General features: G+C 39.8%; 3 protein-coding genes across 6 annotated transcripts; 1 reads left to right on the top strand and 2 right to left on the bottom strand.

The window, feature by feature from the left end:
• Window positions 1–711: 711 nt before the first annotated feature.
• Window positions 712–3,117, bottom strand: cryba1l1 (crystallin, beta A1, like 1). 2 transcript variants are annotated; one of them, XM_088293632.1, is made up of 6 exons: window positions 2,956–3,117; window positions 2,673–2,755; window positions 2,474–2,592; window positions 1,624–1,765; window positions 1,410–1,552; window positions 712–1,199 (listed from the first exon to the last, which is right to left on the bottom strand). In XM_088293632.1, the coding sequence occupies exons 2-6, from the start codon at window positions 2,745–2,747 to the stop codon at window positions 1,052–1,054; spliced, it is 627 nt and encodes a 208-aa protein (XP_088149758.1). In that variant the 5' UTR covers window positions 2,748–2,755; window positions 2,956–3,117; the 3' UTR covers window positions 712–1,051. The 2 variants fall into 2 exon arrangements, with proteins under 2 accessions (XP_088149758.1, XP_088149757.1); XM_088293631.1 differs by having other exon boundaries at window positions 2,914–3,111.
• A 729-nt stretch (window positions 3,118–3,846) lies between these two features.
• On the top strand, window positions 3,847–5,445 carry crybb1l1 (crystallin, beta B1, like 1). The gene is made up of 6 exons (XM_088294641.1): window positions 3,847–3,918; window positions 4,020–4,114; window positions 4,181–4,299; window positions 4,372–4,504; window positions 4,586–4,728; window positions 4,823–5,445. The coding sequence occupies exons 2-6, from the start codon at window positions 4,025–4,027 to the stop codon at window positions 4,992–4,994; spliced, it is 657 nt and encodes a 218-aa protein (XP_088150767.1). The 5' UTR covers window positions 3,847–3,918; window positions 4,020–4,024; the 3' UTR covers window positions 4,995–5,445.
• A 322-nt stretch (window positions 5,446–5,767) lies between these two features.
• LOC148338103 (calcium-binding protein 2-like) lies at window positions 5,768–18,395 on the bottom strand. 3 transcript variants are annotated; one of them, XM_088294490.1, is made up of 8 exons: window positions 18,278–18,395; window positions 17,072–17,350; window positions 9,626–9,820; window positions 7,291–7,321; window positions 7,069–7,203; window positions 6,870–6,979; window positions 6,400–6,547; window positions 5,768–6,319 (listed from the first exon to the last, which is right to left on the bottom strand). In XM_088294490.1, the coding sequence occupies exons 1-8, from the start codon at window positions 18,359–18,361 to the stop codon at window positions 6,294–6,296; spliced, it is 1,008 nt and encodes a 335-aa protein (XP_088150616.1). In that variant the 5' UTR covers window positions 18,362–18,395; the 3' UTR covers window positions 5,768–6,293. The 3 variants fall into 3 exon arrangements, with proteins under 3 accessions (XP_088150616.1, XP_088150614.1, XP_088150615.1); XM_088294488.1 differs by lacking the exon at window positions 9,626–9,820 and having other exon boundaries at window positions 5,771–6,319; XM_088294489.1 differs by lacking the exons at window positions 9,626–9,820; window positions 17,072–17,350; window positions 18,278–18,395 and adding an exon at window positions 11,393–12,264 and having other exon boundaries at window positions 5,772–6,319.
• Window positions 18,396–21,766: the final 3,371 nt, after the last annotated feature.

Here is a 21,766-nt window from a genome sequence, read left to right on the forward strand (position 1 = left end):
TTTTATCGGTCACACTGATATCGATTAAAAAACAACATCCATCCATGCTTTCTCTGAACAACTTATCCTCACCCAAAAAGATGAATCTACTTTAACATTATGCAATTTGAACATTTAATTTTGTCATTTTTACACACCTCTAGAGGGAGCCCTCATTTCACTCGGACATGCGCCATCACTGACAATATATACAGTACAGTTGCATTTGCAGTATGTTCACTATGTTTGCTGCTAAAAAATGTTTCAGTTAAAATGAAATGCAATACTGTATCGTGTTTAACATGTTCTACTACTTCCTACTAAACTCTTTTTGCATCAGGTGTGTATGCTCACGTTAATGTTGCCACTTTGTTGTTGGGGGGAATGGGACGACTTTTGGTCTGTGTTAAGGGTCACCACTTCCCCTGTTGGACAATGTTAGATCTGTAAATTGCATATTGCTCAACACTTCCCCCGCCACCCTGTTGACAAACGGTCCGAGGGAGGCCCAGGCTGGCGATCAGCTAAATTAGTTATTCCTAATGGGGGCACAGAGTTGTTATTTGATGATGCTGATTTTATTGGTTAGTTGCATCAACATTGTCCACGGCGGATGAAAATACTTGACCTACCTCCTTTGTCACTGCTGGAGAAAATGTATTCCATACCTTTTTGCCACATTACTGTAGATGGCAAGTATTTAAGGAAAAAACAAATAAAAGGCGTTATGTATTTGAGGTGAAAATGAGTTTATTTGCTATCAACCTGTGAGTCAACCTCCCCACAAAGCGAGCACACGTAAGCTTTGAAGTTCTCCTCCACGTGGCCTTCATTTGAAGCTCAGTGAGTGTCTTTGTGAGTTGGGCCCTCAAACCGAATAAAAAGACCCCTTACCGGGGTGTCATCTAAATCGACGTGTGTGTGGACTGTAGAGTTGACTGTGCTTTAGCAGTGCCATATTGTCTCTTATCACACTCATCCGTGAAATAGCAATGAACAGGAATGAAGAGGAGACAGAAGGAGGAGATCATTGGTAGGAAGGAGTTGTTGTGTCAGTCTTGCTGTCCTCCTCTCAGTGCTGGATGCGCCTGATGGACTGGATCTGGGGGGTTTGGCAGTGGGAGCCCCAGGTTTTGCAGTGCTGATAGTCCCCACTGTGTCTCTCGCACTCCATGATGTATTGCTGGCCTCTGTAGCCAGGGTATTGGTAGCACACAAAGCTGTCGGAGCAAACAAATAGCAGGACGTCACTTTTAGTTTTAAAGTCACACTTTGACATGCTATAATGGAGCAGCTTTTGAATCAAACTGAGCTTGATCATCACAGAAAAGTCTTCTCACACCTGAATGTGTCTGTAGGTAGGTAGATAGATAGATAGATGGAAAGGTTTCGTTGGGATCTTTGGAATTTGACCAGGTGCATAGACTTACGCGCCACACTGCACATGCATGGAGCCCACTTCAGGCGTCAGCCAGCCCATGGCCTGCAGAGAAGGGTAGTCATCACAGACCTCCACGCTGCGCCCCATAAAGTTCTCCTTCTCGAAGATGGTCATGCGGCTGGTCTGGTGAGACTGGAAGAAGGCAGCTGGTCTTGGATCAAGATTAACTGCAAGGGCATAGATTGAGTGGACCGTGTACTTACAGCGCAGTAGATAGGGCGCAGAGACATGAGACGTTCAACATGGTAAGAGAGGGAGCCGCTGTAGGAGTCCCAGTGGGGGTATTCTCCTCTCTCCAGGATCAACTGCTGGCCTTGGAAGTCGTGGTGCTCGAAACCAACCCAGCTTCGCATAAATAAAGGACACTTGAGGTGAGTGCTCCATCTATGAATGATGCGAGTCTAAACATGACATTCTGAATAATATCGCGTTGGTGCAATATGAGTTAAGCGGCAAAAACTGACCTGTTTTTAGCCATCTCGGGGAGGCCATTTTATCACTGTCGACTTAGAATGACATCATAGTTGCTCAGCTAATGACCAATCACGGCTCACGTGTTTGCTAAAGCAGACAGCTCGACAGAAATGACAAAATGGCTGCCCCAGCCCCATTGCTAAAAACAGGTGGATATTACTCCGTCACACATAATTCAAAGAAACGCAATATTAATCAGAATGCCATGTTCTAGCGTGTTTTTGAACGTGAGAAACTGAAGGATAAGGACAAAACCCACTCTTGCAAACAAAGAACAGGCACACTACCCCGGTGCTGACCTGAATGTAACAATTCTTAAATCATGAAATTGTACGACAACGGTCCCACGCTGCAAATGAACTCATGTATTTTACTGTTTTTATTGTGTCATCATTAATTAGTGAACCTTCTTGTAGTGAGGCAGCGGTTCTAACCACTTTCAGGTACTGGGTTATTTTAGTGTACAATGTACCATAAAGGACAGACATTCTACTCATGTACAGAACTATGTGAACATTTAAAGATGTCAACAGGTGTGATCCATTTCTGGCTAGGTAACAAAATGCAGATGAGACTTACGCGCCACTCTCTACCCTGATGGAGCGGATGTTGTCCAGACCACACTCCTGGACATTCCCACACTCGGAGGTGAACTCCAGAGACTTGCCCTGGAAATGCTCTTGCTCGAACACAGTCACCTGTCCAGGCAACACGAGGTGAACGAGAATGCCAAATGTAAAAAAAAACAAAAAAAAAACGGTCACATCTTTAGTGTTACCTTGAAGATGGGGGCCAGGCCCGTTCCTGTGTTGGCCAATGGTTGCATCATTGGGGACCTTGTAGTTCTGAACATCTTTACACCTGATGCAGGTTGAAGACAAAAACATGGACTTATGAGAGAATAACTTAATTTCTTCTTTCTAACAGAAACATCAATATATTTAGCAATTCGTCTTTTATTCTGGGCATATATTCCTTGACACACTGTGTTTGTCGTTGGAGCGGAGACAGGGCCTTACCTATTTTATTTTTGGAAGAGCTCTGGAGTAAAACACACCTACCTCCTGCCTCGCGCAAAGTTTTGAGAGGACCTGGCGCTGCTGTTTTATATGGGCAGGCAAGTCATGCAGGGTGGGGAGGTGGGTGAGGGATGGTGTATGGGTGGGGCTCTCCTGCAGCTGCACGTTCACGCGAGGCCACGCGCACTATTTGCAGCCCGCAGAGAGACGCACCCCTAGGCTGCCGGGGGCCAGCTGTGACCAGCTCAGCACATATCATCGAGACAAAAGCGGTCCGGTATGTTCGGACCCCGGTCAGCAGTCCAGTGTGTATGCCTGCACAAAAGACCGCTGACAAGGGCGGAGAGTGAGCAGATTAACAGTGGAGCACAGGGGCACCTCTCAAGGCTGGGAAACCATTCACGACCATTGATAGGAATGGAAAGCTGTACAATTTAGAAAATGTTTAACTTGCTCATCAGATTTAAAACCTACTAATCACAAATTTGGAGAAAAATTAGGTGGGATTCTTTTCCAAATGCAATATAAATTAAATATATAGTTAGATTTTTTTTTAATGGCATCCACATTTTTTTCCCATACCTGATAAATAGAAGTTAATTAGAAATATTCCACATGGATTAATCCCAGTTGAATGCAGAGCAGATCTGACATCAATTATGGACAACTACAACATAATTCCAAAACTTTAACTTTTGTTTAATATTTTATCTATACTTTTTCCCATTATTCACACTTTTGAACACATTTAATTTCAATTCAGCTAGGTGTTTACATTGTATTGGTCTTGTTGGTTACTGCATATCTCCCACCCTGCGGCACTGACTCCGCCCATATCCTGTCCATCCCCTCTGATGATGTGGTCTTTTCTTTTGTGTCATGTCTCTGACCTCAGCAGGTTTGTTTCTCTCGCCTTAATCCCTCTCCTGTTGGAGCCAGAGTATAAAAGGGAGGGGTACACCCGGGCCGCACACACTCTTGAGTGAGGCTCGGCGTAAGCATCAGGTAAGGCACAGTATACACCCACTCGGTGCCGGTATGTCGACACATAACGGTGGCTTTGACAGGCTGGGTTATGTAACTTTGTCCCCTCTTTTCTGACCCAGCAATCATGTCAAGCGACAAATCCAAATCCTCTTCCCAGACGGATGGGAAGGCCGCTCAGAGCAAGAAGTCAGATTTGGGTCTGACTTCTTACAAGGTGAGGGCCTTTCTCGCATGAACTTTTCTTGTGGAACTTAAAAAATATGATTGTGTCCCTCTGTAGATGTTGGTGTTTGACCAGGAGAACTTCCAGGGCCGCGTGATCGAGATCAGCAGCGAGGTGTTGAACATCTGCGAGCTTGGCATGGAACGTGTGCGCTCCCTCCGCGTTGAAAGCGGCCCGTAAGTGCCCGCCATCCTCCTCATCAACTTCTGTCTTTGCGATGGAGCTTCATGATGCCGTTTGATTGGCAGCTTCGTGGGCTTTGAGCAGATGAACCTCTGTGGTGAGATGTACATCCTGGAAAAGGGCGAGTATCCTCGCTGGGACTCCTGGAGCAACTGTCAGAAGAATGACTACCTACTGTCATTCAGGCCTGTTCGAATGGTAACGCCAAAAAATAAGAAGAAATAAACCACTCACCTTTTTTGTGTCACCACTGCTGAGCTTCTCTGGCTTTCCCAACAGGATCCTGAAAAGCACAAGATCTGCCTGCATGAGGTGGGAGAGTTCAAGGGCCGCAAAATGGAGATCATGGATGATGACGTGCCCAGCCTGTTCTCCTACGGATTCACCGACAGAGTTGGCAGCATCATCGTCAGCTGCGGAACGTGAGTGCAGCTCACAGTGGAACTTTGGACGTCGAATACCGGCTGTCGCGTTTCCATTGTTCACTGATGTCTTTTTCCCCCCTCTTCTTATCAGCTTCGTGGGATACCAGTTCCCCGGCTACCGTGGGAGCCAGTACCTCCTGGAGAAGGGCGACTACAGGCACTTTAACGAGTACGGCGCCCGCACCCCTCAGCTGCAGTCCGTGCGCCGTATCCGCGACATGCAGTGGCACCAACAAGGCTGCTACACCATGGCCAGCAAGTGAGGCTCGGGGAAGGAGAGAAAGAGAAAGAGCGGATGTGAGGGAGAGGGGCGCAAGAAGAGGGGAAGGGGAAGAGATGTCTGAGGCCTTACCTGATCATCTTTAACGGCCTTAAGGGGAAAGTGTGAGGGTCTTCTAGACCTGGACCTCATCTCGTGGAAGGGACCTCCATTCCTCACTGTCCATTTTTCTCTTTCTCCCCTATGGGCTGAGCTTAGTTTCCCCCCTTTCTCTCTTTTTTTTTTAATTTTTAGTCTTTATCTTCATTCCTCACAAGGCTCTGAAGAAGAAACATGTCACCAATTGCCATTTTACACAAGATTTGTGGTTCAGGGTACAATGCACCATGAGAAACTGAGTCTTTAGTACCTCCTGCTCTGGCCCCTGTGCATTGCACACACTCTCTGCTGTACAGAATCCTGGCCGAGTTTTCAATAAAGCGATGTTGTTTCAACGATGTTGTCAGGTGATTTATTAAAAAAAAAAAACATTGACATAATAGCTTCTCATGACTTTAAATGCCCATTGCTGAGAAACAAATGTTAAGTCAGCCACCACTTTAGCTCTGTGTGATGACTGTTGGATCATCTGTTATTGAAACAATTAGTATGTGTTTTAACATGAAACGTTGGCCTGTTAGAGTAAAAATAAAATAAAATGAACAAAATCACAGTGGCTGCATCTATAGTTTTTTTTTTGACAAGTCATAAAAGAAGATGCATATATATAGTTTTTTTTAAATAAAAATGTGTTTTATTACAGTTTTATAAACAGAATATTACACCCAAACATTTGATGAATAAAAAAAAAAAAACACCTTCACAAAGTCAGCAATGTCAATCGTCTTGACTGTGGACGTATGCTACAGCACATGGAGTTAAGTATTAGTACACTTGGCCATTACTCACCAAGTGAAAATGGACAATAGAATGTTTATTTGTTTATTATCTTTTATGCGTGATGTGAGAGGATGCACTATCCCAGATAGCGAGTTCGTTCACATCAAACTCATCCAAGCATGCCTTTGATAACAACCATTAATTAATGATAACAACCTCTAATCTCGTTGCACTCTTGAGTACAATGACAATAAAGGGATTTCTAATTATAGAAGTAAAAAAAAAAAGGGGGATTGTCCCAGCACTTTTGACTTTTTGATGTTTTGTGTCTTTCTGTCATACATTTTGTTACTTTTAATCTCTTAAAAAAATTCAATACTATACAGTAGCTGCAAACAATGAAGATGTACAGTTGTGATCCCCGGTTTGTGTGTTAAATGACATCACTCATGTGGATCACATATCACCGGGACATCATTCTCACAAACTCTGAAAGAAGCAAACGAGAGGTAAATAAATTGAATATTGACTTGCGTGAGAATAAATAACAAATAGGATTCAGTGCTCACCCTCAAAATCCACCAAACCGTCTCCATTGAGGTCCACGTCTCTGAGAATCTCATTTATCTCTCTGTTGCTCACTTGTTCTCCCATCAGTTTCTTCATGGCCTCACGTAGCTCCGTTAAACTGATCTGACCGTCGCCATTGGAGTCAAACTGGGGGCAAATGAGCAGAATGACACAATAGATTGGAAGGAAATTTCAGCATTTAATATAATAATAGATCCTTCCTGTGTGGAGTTTGCATGTTTCTCCAACATTTTATCAACATGGTATGTTGATTGAACACTAAATTGTGCCTCGGTGTGATTGTGAGCGTGTGTGCCCTGACTTGATCGCTGGTACAGTATTGAGTCTGGATTTCCAGGCGAGTCATTTTATCAAACCACTAATATGCAGGGTTTAACTAGACTGTACAGTTGGTCTTTGCCAAAATAGAACCAACGTGTATGAGCAGAGTATAGCAGACTATCCTGACCTCTTTGAATGCATCCCGTAGTTCTTTCACGCCAATCATGTCCGCCGTCTCTGCCAACATTTTGGGTCCCATCAGCTCCACAAAATCCTCAAAGTCCACTTTGCCTCCACCTGTAGGATTGATACATTTGACATTTTTAGAATTCTCAAAGAAAGAAAAAGAAAGTATTTTGCCGAGTCTGTGTTTGTGGTCCACTCACAAATCTGCTGACTCAATTCTATGAGCTCCATCTCGGTGGGCATGTATCCCATGGTCCTCATGCACTCCCCCAGGTCTTTATGGCTGATGTAGCCGTCCTTATTCTTATCAAACTCTAAAAAAGCTTCACGGAGCTCTGAAGAACACACATGATAAAAAGTGGAAGTCAGAAATGCTATTTATTTTGAACAGTAGTAAAAAAAAAACAAAAAAAAAAACTCACCATCCATCTCTTCTGGTCTCAGATCTCGGTCCTGTTGGAAGCAATGGTGATCATTTTCATCCGGTCAAACTGTTTTCGCATCTCTTACACATTCAACAATTAAATTTAAGGCAAAGTTTTTTATGCTGTGAGTGTGAGGACACAATAAACAATGAGGAGATGACACTGACCATGACTGGAGTGCCTAATTTGGTCTGTATTTTTATAATCTGATTTGGCAATGGTTTCAATGAATCTATATAATAACTTTCACTTTTATTAAGTGATCTACTGAAATCAATTCTCATTCAATGAGAAGCAGCAACAGCATACAAAGATATACGTTTCCTCCCACCATCTCATGTAGTCAAATTGCTGCAGTACTGCATCATTTTAGTCAATCATTTTAATGAATTAAATTACAATTATTAAATTAAGAGAATCAATTAAATTATGTGACTGCACTTTGCATTCGTGAAGTAAAGGCAGATATTTCAATCAGACTTGTACTTCAACTAATTAGTATACCAAATGAAATGACCAGTGAGGGGAATTCAGCCAAAATAGAACGATGCAAGTTTATATTCAAACTTCATCCATCTCCGAATGAAACAGTCGATGTAAATGTATGCATGGATTAAATTGTCTTCAGCGTTCTGGTAACATAAATTGCATGTAAAGCTAACCAGATTACTTTTGTGATGTTGGCACGCACCACACGTAAAGATGACGAGATTTAGTGAGAATAGAGACATTTGTGGCCCTTCAGATGCACTCAAACACATACTGAGGTTCACACTCACAAAATGCGGCTATGAAGAGACATTAACATAAATGCTGGTGACGTCTTTTGAACTCTGCATTCTCGGCTAAAACGCTTTTGTTATTGTCACGCTAAATTCAATGAGCAATAAAGTCTTTTGCGTAAAACTTGTGTTAATACATTATTGAGAATAAACACTAATTGCTGAAAATGACTGAAAGATAATTGTGAGAATTAATTTGAATGAAAATACAGCATACTTTATAATTTGACTGAATTAATTGTATTTAAACAATGCGATTCTTTTTATAAAATAAAAAATAGCAAAAATCAGCGCGTAATTGGTACCCACCAAACATTTTTTACAATCGTCCGAATGAAGCTCCTCCTTTGACGTGCCATATTTAGCCAGTAACGATTCAGTATAGAAAACGAAAACCGCAATACACAAGTACACGAACCAGTCGTCATTGAAATGTTAGAACTGTGACATGCCCCTTCCACTTCCCTGAGTTTCTGCCTAGATTTAAATAAATTATTTTCTGCAATCCTCCTCCTACACTGACCATGACTGGAGTGCATAAATTTGGTCTGTATTTTTATTTTTATTTTTTATTACTATTATTGTTTTTTTTTTTTTATTCTGCATTATCCTGTGACTACTTCTTTTCCGGTCATTGACCAGAGAGAGCAAACCAGCAGCGACCTCTGACCCTACGTCAACTACAAGAAGAGGAGCAGGGGAGAGGTACACAGTCAATTTCATAGAGTATATTTTACTCGAAAAATACTAGATTTAGTCCCAGAAAACAAAATAAAAATTGAGAGCAAAATATTCAGCGTTAAAAAAAGAAATGTGCGAATTTTACGCTCAATATTTTATTCTCCAATTTTCCTCTGTTCACTGGGCCCAAATCGAGTCTTTTTAGAGTAACATGTACTCTCTGAAATTTCCAGTGTACAACTACAAATGATGTTGAAATTGCAGAGTGTCCAAGGTCATTTTGATCAGCTGCAGTATGGGGAAATTTTAGCTCCCCAGTTGAGAACCGAGATGGGAAGCGCATAATGGACGAGTGCTTCAAAAACAACTTCCCACAGGAAACACATCAAACCTTGCAAAGACACCATCCTGAAATTCATTTTAACAGGCGCATGGAAAAAAAGGCAAGCACAGCTGACGCTGAAAAATAACATTATAATCCTTATCATATACATCTAATATTGTAATCTTGTGAGTGAGAATTGTGCTCTTCGATTGGCTTGCTACCAGGTTGCAACCCGCCTCGTGCCCCAAGTTAATCAGGATAGGCCCCATGCAACCCAAATGAGCACAAGCCCGATAGAAAATGAATGGATGTTCTTGTAATGGAAAACCAAGTGAGAAGTGGGTCAGTAGTTTGTCACCACAACACACGAAGGGCAGCCCGCATCACTCCGCGTCGGGGTGAGTGCCGCACAATTACAAGTCAATCATTTATCCATGGAGCTGAACGATCGACCCTGAAGCGGTGATGCGGTAGATTTCGGCCGTGATGGAGGGATGAAGATGAGCAGGGATGATTGGGTGTGGGTTGACATCTTGTTACGTACGAGCGTCAGCAAAACGCCTCGCTTGAGAAAGACGCAGGCGGGACCCGCAATGTTTTGCAGCATGTTGCTGTCCTTCACCAACGTCCTGAAGGGATCTTTGAACAGCTTCTCTTTCACTTCCGCGTCTTCCTCTTCATCCTCTTGCGCACCCCTCAGTCCCCTCACCTCACCCCCCAGGGACCCATCTGACACCCCCTTTAGAGGCAGACCAGGTGGTTACTCGTCTTCAGTCAGCCATGTTTGCAGACACTTGAAACATAGCAACGTCTTTCATGGAAGCTTTTGAAAACTTTCTCTCCCAATGTAAAACAGATACCAGATGTCTCAACTATTTTACTATATTTTTATGAAAGAGTCTTCTACTGATAATTTCATCAATTCATCGAGTAATAAATAAAAATCATTTCGCATTAATGAACACAATAACGTGCATATTTGGTTCAGCCGGTTTTTATATTTGTTCACTTGATGTCGCCATCCTTTTGTTTCACTGTAGTATCTGTGACTTTGGGTGGTTATGGTCATGAGGTCATTCCTGATAAGTGATGTTGGCCTCTGTGACATTTTTCAAGTGTGTAATGACCCCAAACGTCGGATTAAATGTCTTTGAGGGACTCTTTCGTCCTGGTTTGCCGCCATTTCAGCAATTTATTTCTACACGCAATATGAAAAATTATTCCTGAGAAACTTTGAGGCAGAGATTTAACTTCAATTTTTTTAAACCAAATTATTGAAGTGATTTGATTAATCACAGTAGTCTTAATACAGCCGATTTGCTTTTCCCCAGTATCATGTCACAATCTAGCACAATTCTAAACAGCTTGGAATTTTCTTTTTTTTTAATGTCACACTTGACTTTACCCAACAATTTGTATACACAGAGTATCTAGTCCATTTTCCACAATATGTTTGCTTCAATTCACGACCACAAACTGAAAAGCGCTTTTCTAAAAATAGCATGGCTGTTAGCCAATCAATAGCACTCCTGTTGCTGACCCAATTGAAACAATTATGCCATTTGGGTCTCACGCCCTCACTTTTAGGAGACATCTGCTCTTCGTACATCTGACACTATCTTGAGTCATCTTTTTTTCCTAAATTACAGTCAAAAGTTGCACTGAGTTCAGAATACTGATGAAAAAATTTTTATAAAATGATTGTTAGCAAATCAATTTTTGAGTTCCCACAGCGAACCAGTGGAGGAAAAAAAGTACATTTTAATCATACATATTCATTAAAATTGACTAAAAACCTGTTGCAATTAAGCAAATGGAAATATGAAACACATATTAAAAACACTGATATAATCAAAATATCAGAAATAAAATATTATTTAAATAACTGATTGCTAAAATATACAAATTAACATAAATCAGACATGTACTTTATTTCTTGCCCAGGACCAAAATGTGAATTTTTTTAAAGAAATAAAAGAAATAGTGAATATAGAACCACTGTGACATCACGTCCTATCATGTATAGCCTAAAAAAAAAAGAAAGTTAAAATCCTCCGACTTTTTACCCACAAATGCTCAGAATACATATTTTATATTTTAATCAATTGTAATACAAAATGAACCTGAAATAAAAACTCAAATGGGCCATGACAAGAAATTGGTTCTCTGGGTTAGATGATGCACTAACTAACTAACTAACTAACTAACTCAGCCTGCATGCTCAAATCATTTGCTTTAAAATTAATTAGAAAAACCACTGAAAATAAAGAAATACTGTTAACTTACAATGTTTGAAAATTATGGTTCTTACCTTCCTCATTTTTTCTTTCATGGATGATTTAGTGCAGTTGCCCATCAGCCAACCACACAACCTTTCAAGTGCCTCCTCACTTTCTTCCTTTTGTCTCCTCACTAGCTGCTCGTCTCAAAAGTCCAGCTATTCCAGTTGTGGAGAAAAACTCCAAATGTTCCTCCCGTATTGTGATGTGATGCCACACAGCCGTGAGGAGCGCTTCTAATCTATGCCGGTATACCAAAGTGTCATCGCCATACAGAAACCAAACGAACCGCCCTAAACCCTAATACCAACTGAACGCTTCACTTGAGTGGTGACTCTCTTTTTCTCTATTCCACTGATCAACTACTGTAATCTCTCTTCTCAATATCTATCTCACACATGTTGTAGCAGAACCCAAATGACTTCATCCGCAGCAAGACCACTTTTAGGAGAAGAGTTAAGAGGGCAAAAACAGAAGGGGATTAATCGCCGCTGTCTGAGCTTAAAAGAGAGGATGTGATGATGAAATGGAGAGATGAAAGGGCACAAGGCAAGATAAAAAAAAAAAGCGGGAAGAAATTTGCATCAGTTTGCTGCTTTATAGCAATAATTGAAACTCAAGGCTGTTGTAATATAAGTGACGACTGGTGCAGCAGGTTGGGTCTCTAAACCATTACATTTGCATCCAGTCCTTAATCAGGAAACAATTGTTGAGTCAGTGATGAGTTTTCGTGTGAACATTATAGATGATGAATGTATGAGAAAAAAGGAGCACAGTATGGTTAAAACCTGCCAGTAGAATAGAAGAAAACTGCTTTAACTGTAAAAAGGTCATGTATGTACTTTTCTATTTTGGATTGCAGATGTACGCAATTATTGCCACTAGAGACCGCCAGAGACAAACATGTCATCACTCATGACTCAAAGACGGGAATATTTCATATATATATATATATATAGTGTTTTTTATTTAATTTCATATTTATTTTTTGTTTTTTGTTTAGTTATATAATCTTTAATTAATTTAATTGACATATTTAATCACATTTTTTGTTATATTGTACACTAAGTACAATGACAATAAAGGGGATTCTGATTCAGATTCTGATTGATGATTTGAATCATTACAAGATGGACCTGATTTAAGTGTCATCCCCTGACTGCTGGGCCTCATGGGGCCTGCCCTCACACTCATTGCAGGCCGCCAGGTTGCCCTTGCGTGCATTGATGATGCAGCGTTACTAACCCTAATCTTCTTACTTTATTCATTTTCATTTTAAAATATAGTTTATAAAAAACATACAGTAAAAGTTAAAGTATAGTCTCACTATGAGCAATGAAAATGCAAACGCCTCATTCATTGATTTAATATCTTAGTATGTGACACTTAAGAATCTGAAATTAGTCAATTCACGTTACATTATTTCCTCTGGCCGTTTCATTTTTTGTCATTTCACGTTTGTCGCTCAATAACTGGATTCATTAAAGACTCACTCAGATGAGTGTGAGACAAACTGACACCGGCAGCTAACTGACACCATCATGATTAATTAGCAGCTCTGTTCCCTCTGATCACATTTCAATTCTTCATGTAAATTAGGTTTGTGTGCGTGTGTGTGGGTGTGTGTGTGGGTGTGTGTGTGTGCACATTGGGTACTGATCTGGTGTCAGATGTTCTGCAACTTCAACAGGTGTCCTCTAACAAGAGTTGTCAGTCAAAGATTGACGATGTAAGGTGTAAGGGATGAGGGGCTCATGGGTTTGATGGTACGTACTTGATACTAATTATGTAGTTATCTAATCTCATTATCTTGACACAACTTAATATACAACAGCAAAAAAAAAAAAAAAAAATGATAATAATACTCAAAGACCTCAAGATTGGCCCGAAGTACTAATGTCTGGGCGAACACCTTTGGGGCTTTGCTCTCTGCATGAGGAGGAAAGTGCCCCACAAGATGGCTTGGCTCTTCTTTCCAAACTTATACAGTATTCCATACGTAGCTTTGATTGGATTGTGACATTATTTGGCATATTTAAACATTATTTCAGTATTCTTTTAATTTTTGAGCAAGTGATTTCCCTAGTACGAATGTCTAATGCAGGGGTGGGCAAACTTTTTGATTGGCGGGCCACAAAGGGTTCTAAAATTTGACAGAGGGGCCGGACCAGTAGCATATGGATGGAGTGTTTTGGTAACCTCACATCATCGGAGAAAATAAATACATTTAATTTTAAATGAAAGTGAACAAAAGCATGACAACAATATATTATGTCTTTGAAAAACCACAGTATTTAGAAAATAAAACATTAGCAAGGTTTATTCATTGAATTTTTTTCAAGTTCGGCGGGCCGGATTAAAATGTTTAACGGGCCGCATGTGGCCCCCGGGCCGTAGTTTGCCCATATCTGGAACTGATTGTCATATTTCATTGGATTTTGGTGCAGTTAGGATTGACAGCTCAAATTCTAACGAACTGCAGTACTTTGTTGTGTCTAGTCACTAATAATAATCATGTTTTAGAATTCATCATACGTGTTTGGCTCTTGGCCCAGTTCATTTGATTATTGTTGAAAGAATGACTGTAATTTCAAAAGCTCATCTCACAAATTGTGAGAATATTCTCATATGTAGCCTCCCAAATCAGTGGTGCTTTTGGGCATGCGCATTTATATGTGGCCACACTGGGAGGAATTGCTTGAAAAAAAAGTTTTCTATTGTGCAATGTCATGACTTGTCAATCACTGGCATTGTTCTGAGGTATTTGCACTTTCTAATGGTATGGAGTTACTCACTGTCGAAGAAATGCAGTTTTGGGGGTTTGGGTGAAAATGAAAGTAACACTTATCGCGAACATGGAGAGGAAAAGGTCAACGCAATCAGGTGCACATCTTTGAAAGAGAAGAAAAGAGGAGGCGGTTAACAAGCAAAGACGCAGGTATGAACACAGAAGACAGCTTCATTCTCAACGACTGTATGTTATTTTATGTGGGGAACCTAAAATGAAAACTTCTCATATAACATTTATTAGTGTCCGTACCCTTTCTGATTTTTTTTTTGTATTAGCCTCTTGCTAATTCATTAGCATCTCACAAAGATGACTGATTGATTGCTTTATATGTTTGCTTTTCTTGACATTTTCTCAGAAAAAAATGTATTCGGGTCACATTGGTTTCGTCAATGGTCAAGAACAACTTCTAAACTGTTTCTTAGCCTCTCACTGAGATGTGAGGTTATCTATGATCGCAAATTGCAGTGTTCTCTCTCTTTTTTGGTTCAAATGAGTTGGCATTACATCTAAGTAAGGGTAAGTTAGTATTCTTATAAAAATGTCAAGGTTGGGCTAATTATACAACTGGCTTAATGTCGTTGTGTAACACTTACTGGAATCATTTGTATGATTTCAGTTCACTTTGTGTGGGCTGAGGGTCCATTAGTGCTAGCAAGAAATGAGCTCCTAATTAAACCGAGACGTTTATTTCTTTCCATTCCTTCCTGATTGCGCTGACACTCTGTCACTTTTATTTTTGGACCGATCGCATCACAAGTGACGTCAGCTATTTTCCTTTTTCCGGAGATTTTCTGCTGACGTGAGCATGTTACGTCCTCTTCAGTCTAAGAGGGAATCAGAATGACTCACCGGCCACAGTGCTATCTTAATCCCCTCATTTCATTTCACTAGTTTCGAACACCGTGATCACTTATTTCTGAGGCAACACTAACTGTTGCAATATATGCACATAAATATGTTTTGCGGCGGGCCTCTCTTGTTTTCTTGCTTCTCGTGACATCCTGTGAGTGACACAAGATGCGTTGTGATGGAAAGCCAGGGCACATTGTCTGCCAGGGTATTGGTGTATCGTCATATCCCTGGCTGAGCATGGCCCTATCTGTTACGGATTACACTTTTCTCATGTTTCCTAAAGTAAGTAAAGGAGCTTAAATCCTCTCCAACACACGCTATCGCATCCTTAACGTTGAAACGCCCGCCAAGCACATCTAGGTTAAATGAGATGGAATCGACTTGATGTTGCCGTATTATATGCAGCTTTTTGCCTTCTAATGTAAAATGGCAGATAGCAAAATCTACAACGCTATGGATTGGTTTAATGTACACACCAATAAGGGCAAGTGACCTTAATCAACCAGCAGATGGTGCTGTTTTTCACCTTTCCTGTTTCAAGCTGTTTATTGACGCTCCCTTTTTACGTTTACTGTCCAACTAAACATAAAACCAAGAGATAGAGATATACACGTGGTGTTTTTATGACAGATGCTGTAATACATTTGTTCACCATTATATGTATTTAAAAAAAATCTGAATGTCATCCTGGTGAACAGCTCCTTTGCCACCACTCCACCTTCACCAACTCGTTTAGCTCCATTCGGCTCTATTCACTTTGCGCCCCCTTGCCATTTACACCTGCTTGTCATCATTGTAGAAATCTGCCCTCTCCGAGATACTTTTTCCTCTCTCAAATAGTCGTTTACATTATGTGTGGTTCTAAATCGAAGGAGCATTCTGCGATGCAGCAAAATAATGTAAATATTGGGGGCCCTAATTTGTTAGCCTGGCACCCATGCGCTTGGCGTAAAAACTGGCGGAACTTTATTTTCATGGCTGCGCAAGACTACTCTAGCATTTTGGGGGCCGTGTTGCGGCTGTCTGGGCATACTGGCGGATGGAGTTGCCTCGCCAAAGACTCATCCAACCGTTTGTTAACAGAAAGTAGTCTGAGGTCGGTGTAAAAATGGGCGCATCGTCATTGTAGTGCCGGGGAAATGGTTTAGTTCAGCGTGTTGTGAATTTGAGAGACGTGCTAAGCCTCACTTGGCGTTCCTGCTGCGCCACTCGATGCATCTGCAAATTTGATTACAAAAAGTGCGCTAGATGTTAGAAAAAAAGCAGGTCTAATTCGAAGCGCAGGTGATGTAACGCAACTTAGGCATATTTGATCGAGGCGCAGGCAGATAAATTCGGCCCTCCACCGACGTGCGTGGTGGAGGTCATCGCATTTCATTTGCAAACAAGACACAAACGTGGCCGCGCAATCATTGCAGAAATCAAATCATTGAACAGATTATAATCATTATCATCTTAAAAATATTTTAATAGCACCCTTGGTCAATATTGTGGGGGTGGGGTGTTGGATCCCACTCAGACACATGCTTGCATGATTGTGGGTGCAATATATATATATATATATATATATATATATATATATATTTTTTTTTTCTTTCTATATATTAGATAGATCGATAGATATTCTTTATTATATTCATGCATTGTCATAAGAGAAATGGTTAGAGCAGGTGTGGGCAAACTACAGCCCGGGAGCCACATGTGGCCCGTTAAACGTTTGAATCCGGCCCGCCGAACTTGAAAAAATTAAATGAATAAACCTTGTCGATGTTTTCTTTTCTAAATACTGTGGTTTTTCAAAGACTGTCTATATTTTTGTAATGCTTTTTTTCACTTTTATTTAAAATTATTGTTTTATTATTTGACTTATTTTTATTTATTTTTTATGATTATATTTATTTTCTTAGATGAGGTGAGGTTACCAAAACACTCCATCCATCTGCTACTGGTCCGGCCCCTCTGTCAAATTATAGAACACATTGTGGCCCGCCAATCAAAAAGTTTGCTCACCCCTTGGTTAAAGTGTAAGGGGCGATGTCAAAACAGTCCACAGCTGACATTTAGTTACCTGTCCAAACACAGAGTCCACGATGGGCAGCAAGTTGACAGGTTCCACCACTTCCACCTGCTCTCTGACGCTGTCTTTCCTCTGCGCTCCGTCCATCATCTGCTCCAGTCTCTCCTCTAGCGTCTCTCCGTTCTCGGAGGCCGTCTTCGGAAGGTGGACGCCTCTGTGATGGTGGCCGAGTTGCGGTGTGGACACTTGAATGTCTGCTGTGATACTTCCGCCCTGGTCACCAGTGCGCTTCCTCTGCTTCTCTACCTTCTTTTTGATGGCCGCCTGTACCTGAGAAAAGCGTTTGGGCAACCTCTGGTCAAACTTGCCTTAGTTTTAAAACACACAACCTTAACTTTATATTGCGTTTAATATGGGGTGGAAACGAGGTACTTAAGACAACCATTTTCTGTATTCACAAAATCAGTGGTATCCAAACTGCTGCCCGGGGGCCAATTTCAGCCCATTGCCTGTTTTTAAGTGGCTCTCAGATTATAGTAAAATTAACATTTGACGCTACCCACGTTTTTTGTTTTCGTTGTATATTTATCGTCTGATATTAGCTCTCTAAAAAACTGTATTTTTACTCATTAACGCAGTACAAAAAAAACAAAAACGAATTGACCCCCAAAAATATTTGCCCAAAAAAATCAGGCAACATTTGCCGATTTTTTTTTCTCTGTTAAACAAATACTAAAAATTACAAATAATGATGACGATGTGCTTTAAATAATGACTGATGAAGGCAGAATGACAGTTCACTGACGCGCTCCCTACTGTTTTTTTTTCAATTGAACTTTTTGATGCTAATACAGAACTGCATTGCATCCTAATATATTTTGCTATCATGTAGTGCAGTTCTACAGCCACAATTCTAATATTAATTTCTTTTTAACTCTTTATTGTTCTTCAATATATTACATAATCCATCCATCTATTTCCCATTTTCTATAGTAGTCACACTCATTTGGGTTGCGTGAGAGCTGAAGCCTATTCCAATTTATTATTAAAGTCGTACTGTTAGGGAGCGGCTATTGCATAACATTGCTTATCACCATCCTGCCCAGGTTTGAAATAAGGTCAATATAAATAAAATAAAACGCTTGGTGAATGAACTATTTAATTGGAAGTGAATTTTAGATGAAATTTTTTTTTCCCAGTCCAAGAAACCTAACATTCAGTAATTGTGTGTGTCAAGAATATGAAATAAACACACACCTGTTTGGCGGTCCTCTCCTGTGGCACGCTCATGGCTGCATCACTGCCTCCCGCGGCCGTCGACTCTCGAATGATCATGAACATCTCGAACACCTCTCTCTCTCTCTCTCTCTCTCTCTCTCGCCCTCCCCCTCCCTTCTCGTCTCTCTGAGCCGCTCTCTGCTCAGTTATTATTTTGAAAGTGCAAAAATCCAGCACAAAGTCAGTTGAAAAAAAGGTCAGTGTGCTTCAAATAGTCGCACTCAAGCTCAAATCCAAATGTTGGTCCATCCTTCATCCTGCGGTGCGTCCGGTTCTAAGCCGAGTTTCTGCCTCCTCCGCTGGGCTTTCTTCTGTGCAAGTTTCTGTTTTCGTGGCTTTTTATCTTCAGCTTTTGTCTTGGCCCCGAGATTAAGTTCCTGCACCTCTGTCCGCACTCTCTATCTCGTTGCCTTTTAGGTGACACCTTATACCTCCTGCGCTTTACGTCTCGCCCTTTCTACTTGTAGCAGGCATACTTCGCTCCTCAACTGTCTTCTCGTTTTCAACATGGTCATCTCGGGATACCGCTCACTTTACCTCCACAAAAAGATCCTGCTTGATGTGTGATTTTCCATCCTCAAAATACAATTTCTCTGTTCCTTTTCGGCTCATATTTGCCTCCTCATCATCATGACAGTAATCCTCCTTATACAATGGGGTGAAACATTTTTAGTAAAATGATTCCATTCCATTCCATTCCAAGCTTGTATGTGCCTAAAATTTCGGCTCACAAGGTAAAGCAAAAATCGACCAAACAAATTCTCTTGACTTGAGTTGAATTTACAACTGTCAGAAAAGGTACTACTTTATTTGCATGAAATATGGTTGCTTTAGTCCGGATGATGCAATTTCCTTGGGGTGTGCATCCCTCCAGTGAACGACGGTTCGACGCACATTTGCGATACGATTGGTTCTTATGACACCCTTATTATTTTGTAAATTAATTCAGATTTTTGTTTCTAAATACATTTATTTCTACAGTGGAACATAAGAGCAAAGATTGAGATCTAAGAAGTAGGGTCTGAGTGATTTGTTTTTTTTTTAGGCCGATGTTGATTTTTGGCAGTAAAAAAAATACAGATTAACCATTAACCAGCAGACTCATTAAATCATTTATAATGCATAAAATAACATTCCCACTCCCATGACGGGCCGGCCGGGTCTCTATTTCCAGTGAATTGCGGGCGTCAACCGCAAATATATAAATATATACTTGGAAAACAAAAAAAACAAAAAACATTTCTGTTCCCCGGGTGCATTGCATGGTGCAATTCATTTAATTGGTGAAGTTCTAAAGACATTAATGCTTGTCATATGTGTGATTGTGTTACCAGTAGTTGAATATCCGCCATATTTCAAACATTGCTGTTTGATTTATGTTGCACTATGTTCCTATTTTATTATTGGTGTTATTATTTTAAAAACAGGACTTTAGGTTGTGTGTAAAACAGTGACATCCAGGTCAATACCTGGCACAAATTGCATTTCTCACGTAAGCATTATTGGAAAAAAAATAAAATTTACTTTTACTTTTTTTTTTTCATCCTTCCATCTTGTATCCAAATCACTGTCATATATATTTAAAGATACAAGGTTATGGTATAGATTTACCGTATGCGTAATCAGCAATTTTGTAATCAGTCAAATTTGGTGGAGATGTTCACAGCACTCTTCTCTGTGGCATTCAAATCTATAAGACATATTTATTTTATTTACCATTTAATTTAGTAAATTCCTGGTATATTTAAATTTATTCCCAAACCCTCCAATGAATTCCCATGGAAGGTTTCCAACTTCCTGGAATTGTGCAACCCTAATTCACGTTGCACCCTATATTTCTCCTTTTACTCCCTTATCTCTACATCTGCCTTCAAATCCCCTTTTCATATCCAAAGCCTTTGTTGGGACACAAATTGGATTATTATTTTCCGTGTGCGTAAGGTCAGCTATCCATTTAGTACATGACACGCATTGGAGATGTTATGATGTTTTTGTGATCATGTTTTTTTTGTTTTTGTTTTTTTTTTTGCATGTAAACTCAGCTGCTATCAGATCATCAAATCATTTGTTTGGGCTCAAGCACGTCACTTCAAAGTGGTCGTGCATGCATAATCTCATCACTCAAGCAACGCTGCGCACACATGTGCACACAGGTGAATGTTTCATCTCTATTTTTAGATTAATCACACAAAGCCAACCATGTAAACATATTTTTTGTGCTTGTTCTCCCTCTCTAACATGCCGTTTTGTTTTGTTTTACAGAACTGACTGATGAAAAAAATCAGCTTTCTCAATACATCTTCACGATGCAATTTAAAAAAAAAAAAAGGCCCAATAGCTTTTCTCCATGGATGCTATGATTTGGTCGCCACTGCAAAGCTGACGTACTGAATTTGTTTTTTTTATTTATTTATTTAAATGTAATTTTTTGTAGGTACATGTTAAATAGCACAATAATATCAATATCACTTTAGTCAAGATCAATTATATATATATATATATATATATATATATATATATATATATATATATATATATATATATAATAGGGCTGTCAAAATTAAAGCATTAACTCAGTTAAATATTTTAACTCAATTAACTCAGTTTGAGTTACTTCAAAAATAATTTCCATACTTTGCGAATATTGTGCCATATTAGCTGTACATCAAGTTACCACTGGGCCTTGCAAACCAACACTACTGGAGTGTGGCGCTTGTGGGCAGTTTTGAGAAATGTTTCGAAGAAAAATGCCTGTAAGGAAAGCTATTAATCGTTGAATTAAATATACTATATTTGGTGATTTTGCATCAATTCCAAGATATTATGCAAGTAAATATCTGTTACAAGCTTGGCAAAAAATAGTAGTTGATAAATGTGATTAATCATGATTAATTATGGATTTTTTTGTGATTAGTTAAAAAAAATAATCACTTGACAGCACTAATATATATATATATATATATATATATATATATATATATATATATATATATATATATATATATACACACACATAAAATAGTTATCTTCACATATCGCATGACACATCCTTCACAATTAATGGTGAGTAAAAATTCAAAATATGAAGTAAAACAATGCATGTGCACAACAAGCCTTACTCACTACTTCCAGGAATTTAATGATTTAAGAATCAAACAAAAAATTTTAGAAACTATCAAATTTTGTTTACTTCTACAGGTTATTGTGCATTTTAGGATTATTCAGAAATTTCCCCTGAATGTTTATCTGAGTAGTGTCTGTACAAACTAGAGGTCGACCAGTGTTCCAGAATGATTTGTGTTTGACCAAGAGTTTGCATTTTACTGGAATAACTGATCATTATGGTATGAAAGTGAACATTTAAGAAAATATGGGCTTAGTCCTACTTTGCTGCAATTAGCGGTTGTACTCCTTTGGGAAGACTCTCACTAACTACCGTAGGTGTTTTAATGGCTAAAGGTCAGGGCT

Source organism: Idiotropiscis lumnitzeri, chromosome 4 (assembly GCF_059441095.1).
Source record: "Idiotropiscis lumnitzeri isolate Australia: NSW breed Sydney's pygmy pipehorse chromosome 4, RoL_Ilum_1.0, whole genome shotgun sequence".
NCBI lineage: Eukaryota > Metazoa > Chordata > Actinopteri > Syngnathiformes > Syngnathidae > Idiotropiscis > Idiotropiscis lumnitzeri.

Excerpts from the sequence above, each read along its gene's own strand:
- cryba1l1 (XM_088293632.1), bottom strand. The coding sequence starts at position 2,747 with ATGTTCAGAACTACAAGGTCCCCAATGATGCAACCATTGGCCAACACA. Across the intron at positions 2,593-2,672 it reads GCCTGGCCCCCATCTTCAAG|GTGACTGTGTTCGAGCAAGA; the intron begins GTAACACTAAAG and ends TTGCCTGGACAG. Across the intron at positions 1,200-1,409 it reads ATGCATGTGCAGTGTGGCGC|CTTTGTGTGCTACCAATACC; the intron begins GTAAGTCTATGC and ends TTGCTCCGACAG.
- crybb1l1 (XM_088294641.1), top strand. The coding sequence starts at position 4,025 with ATGTCAAGCGACAAATCCAAATCCTCTTCCCAGACGGATGGGAAGGCC. Across the intron at positions 4,115-4,180 it reads TGGGTCTGACTTCTTACAAG|ATGTTGGTGTTTGACCAGGA; the intron begins GTGAGGGCCTTT and ends GTCCCTCTGTAG. Across the intron at positions 4,505-4,585 it reads CATTCAGGCCTGTTCGAATG|GATCCTGAAAAGCACAAGAT; the intron begins GTAACGCCAAAA and ends CTTTCCCAACAG.
- LOC148338103 (XM_088294490.1), bottom strand. The coding sequence starts at position 18,361 with ATGTTCATGATCATTCGAGAGTCGACGGCCGCGGGAGGCAGTGATGCA. Across the intron at positions 6,980-7,068 it reads AGAATTGAGTCAGCAGATTT|GTGGAGGCAAAGTGGACTTT; the intron begins GTGAGTGGACCA and ends TCAATCCTACAG. Across the intron at positions 6,548-6,869 it reads TACGGGATGCATTCAAAGAG|TTTGACTCCAATGGCGACGG; the intron begins GTCAGGATAGTC and ends ATTTGCCCCCAG.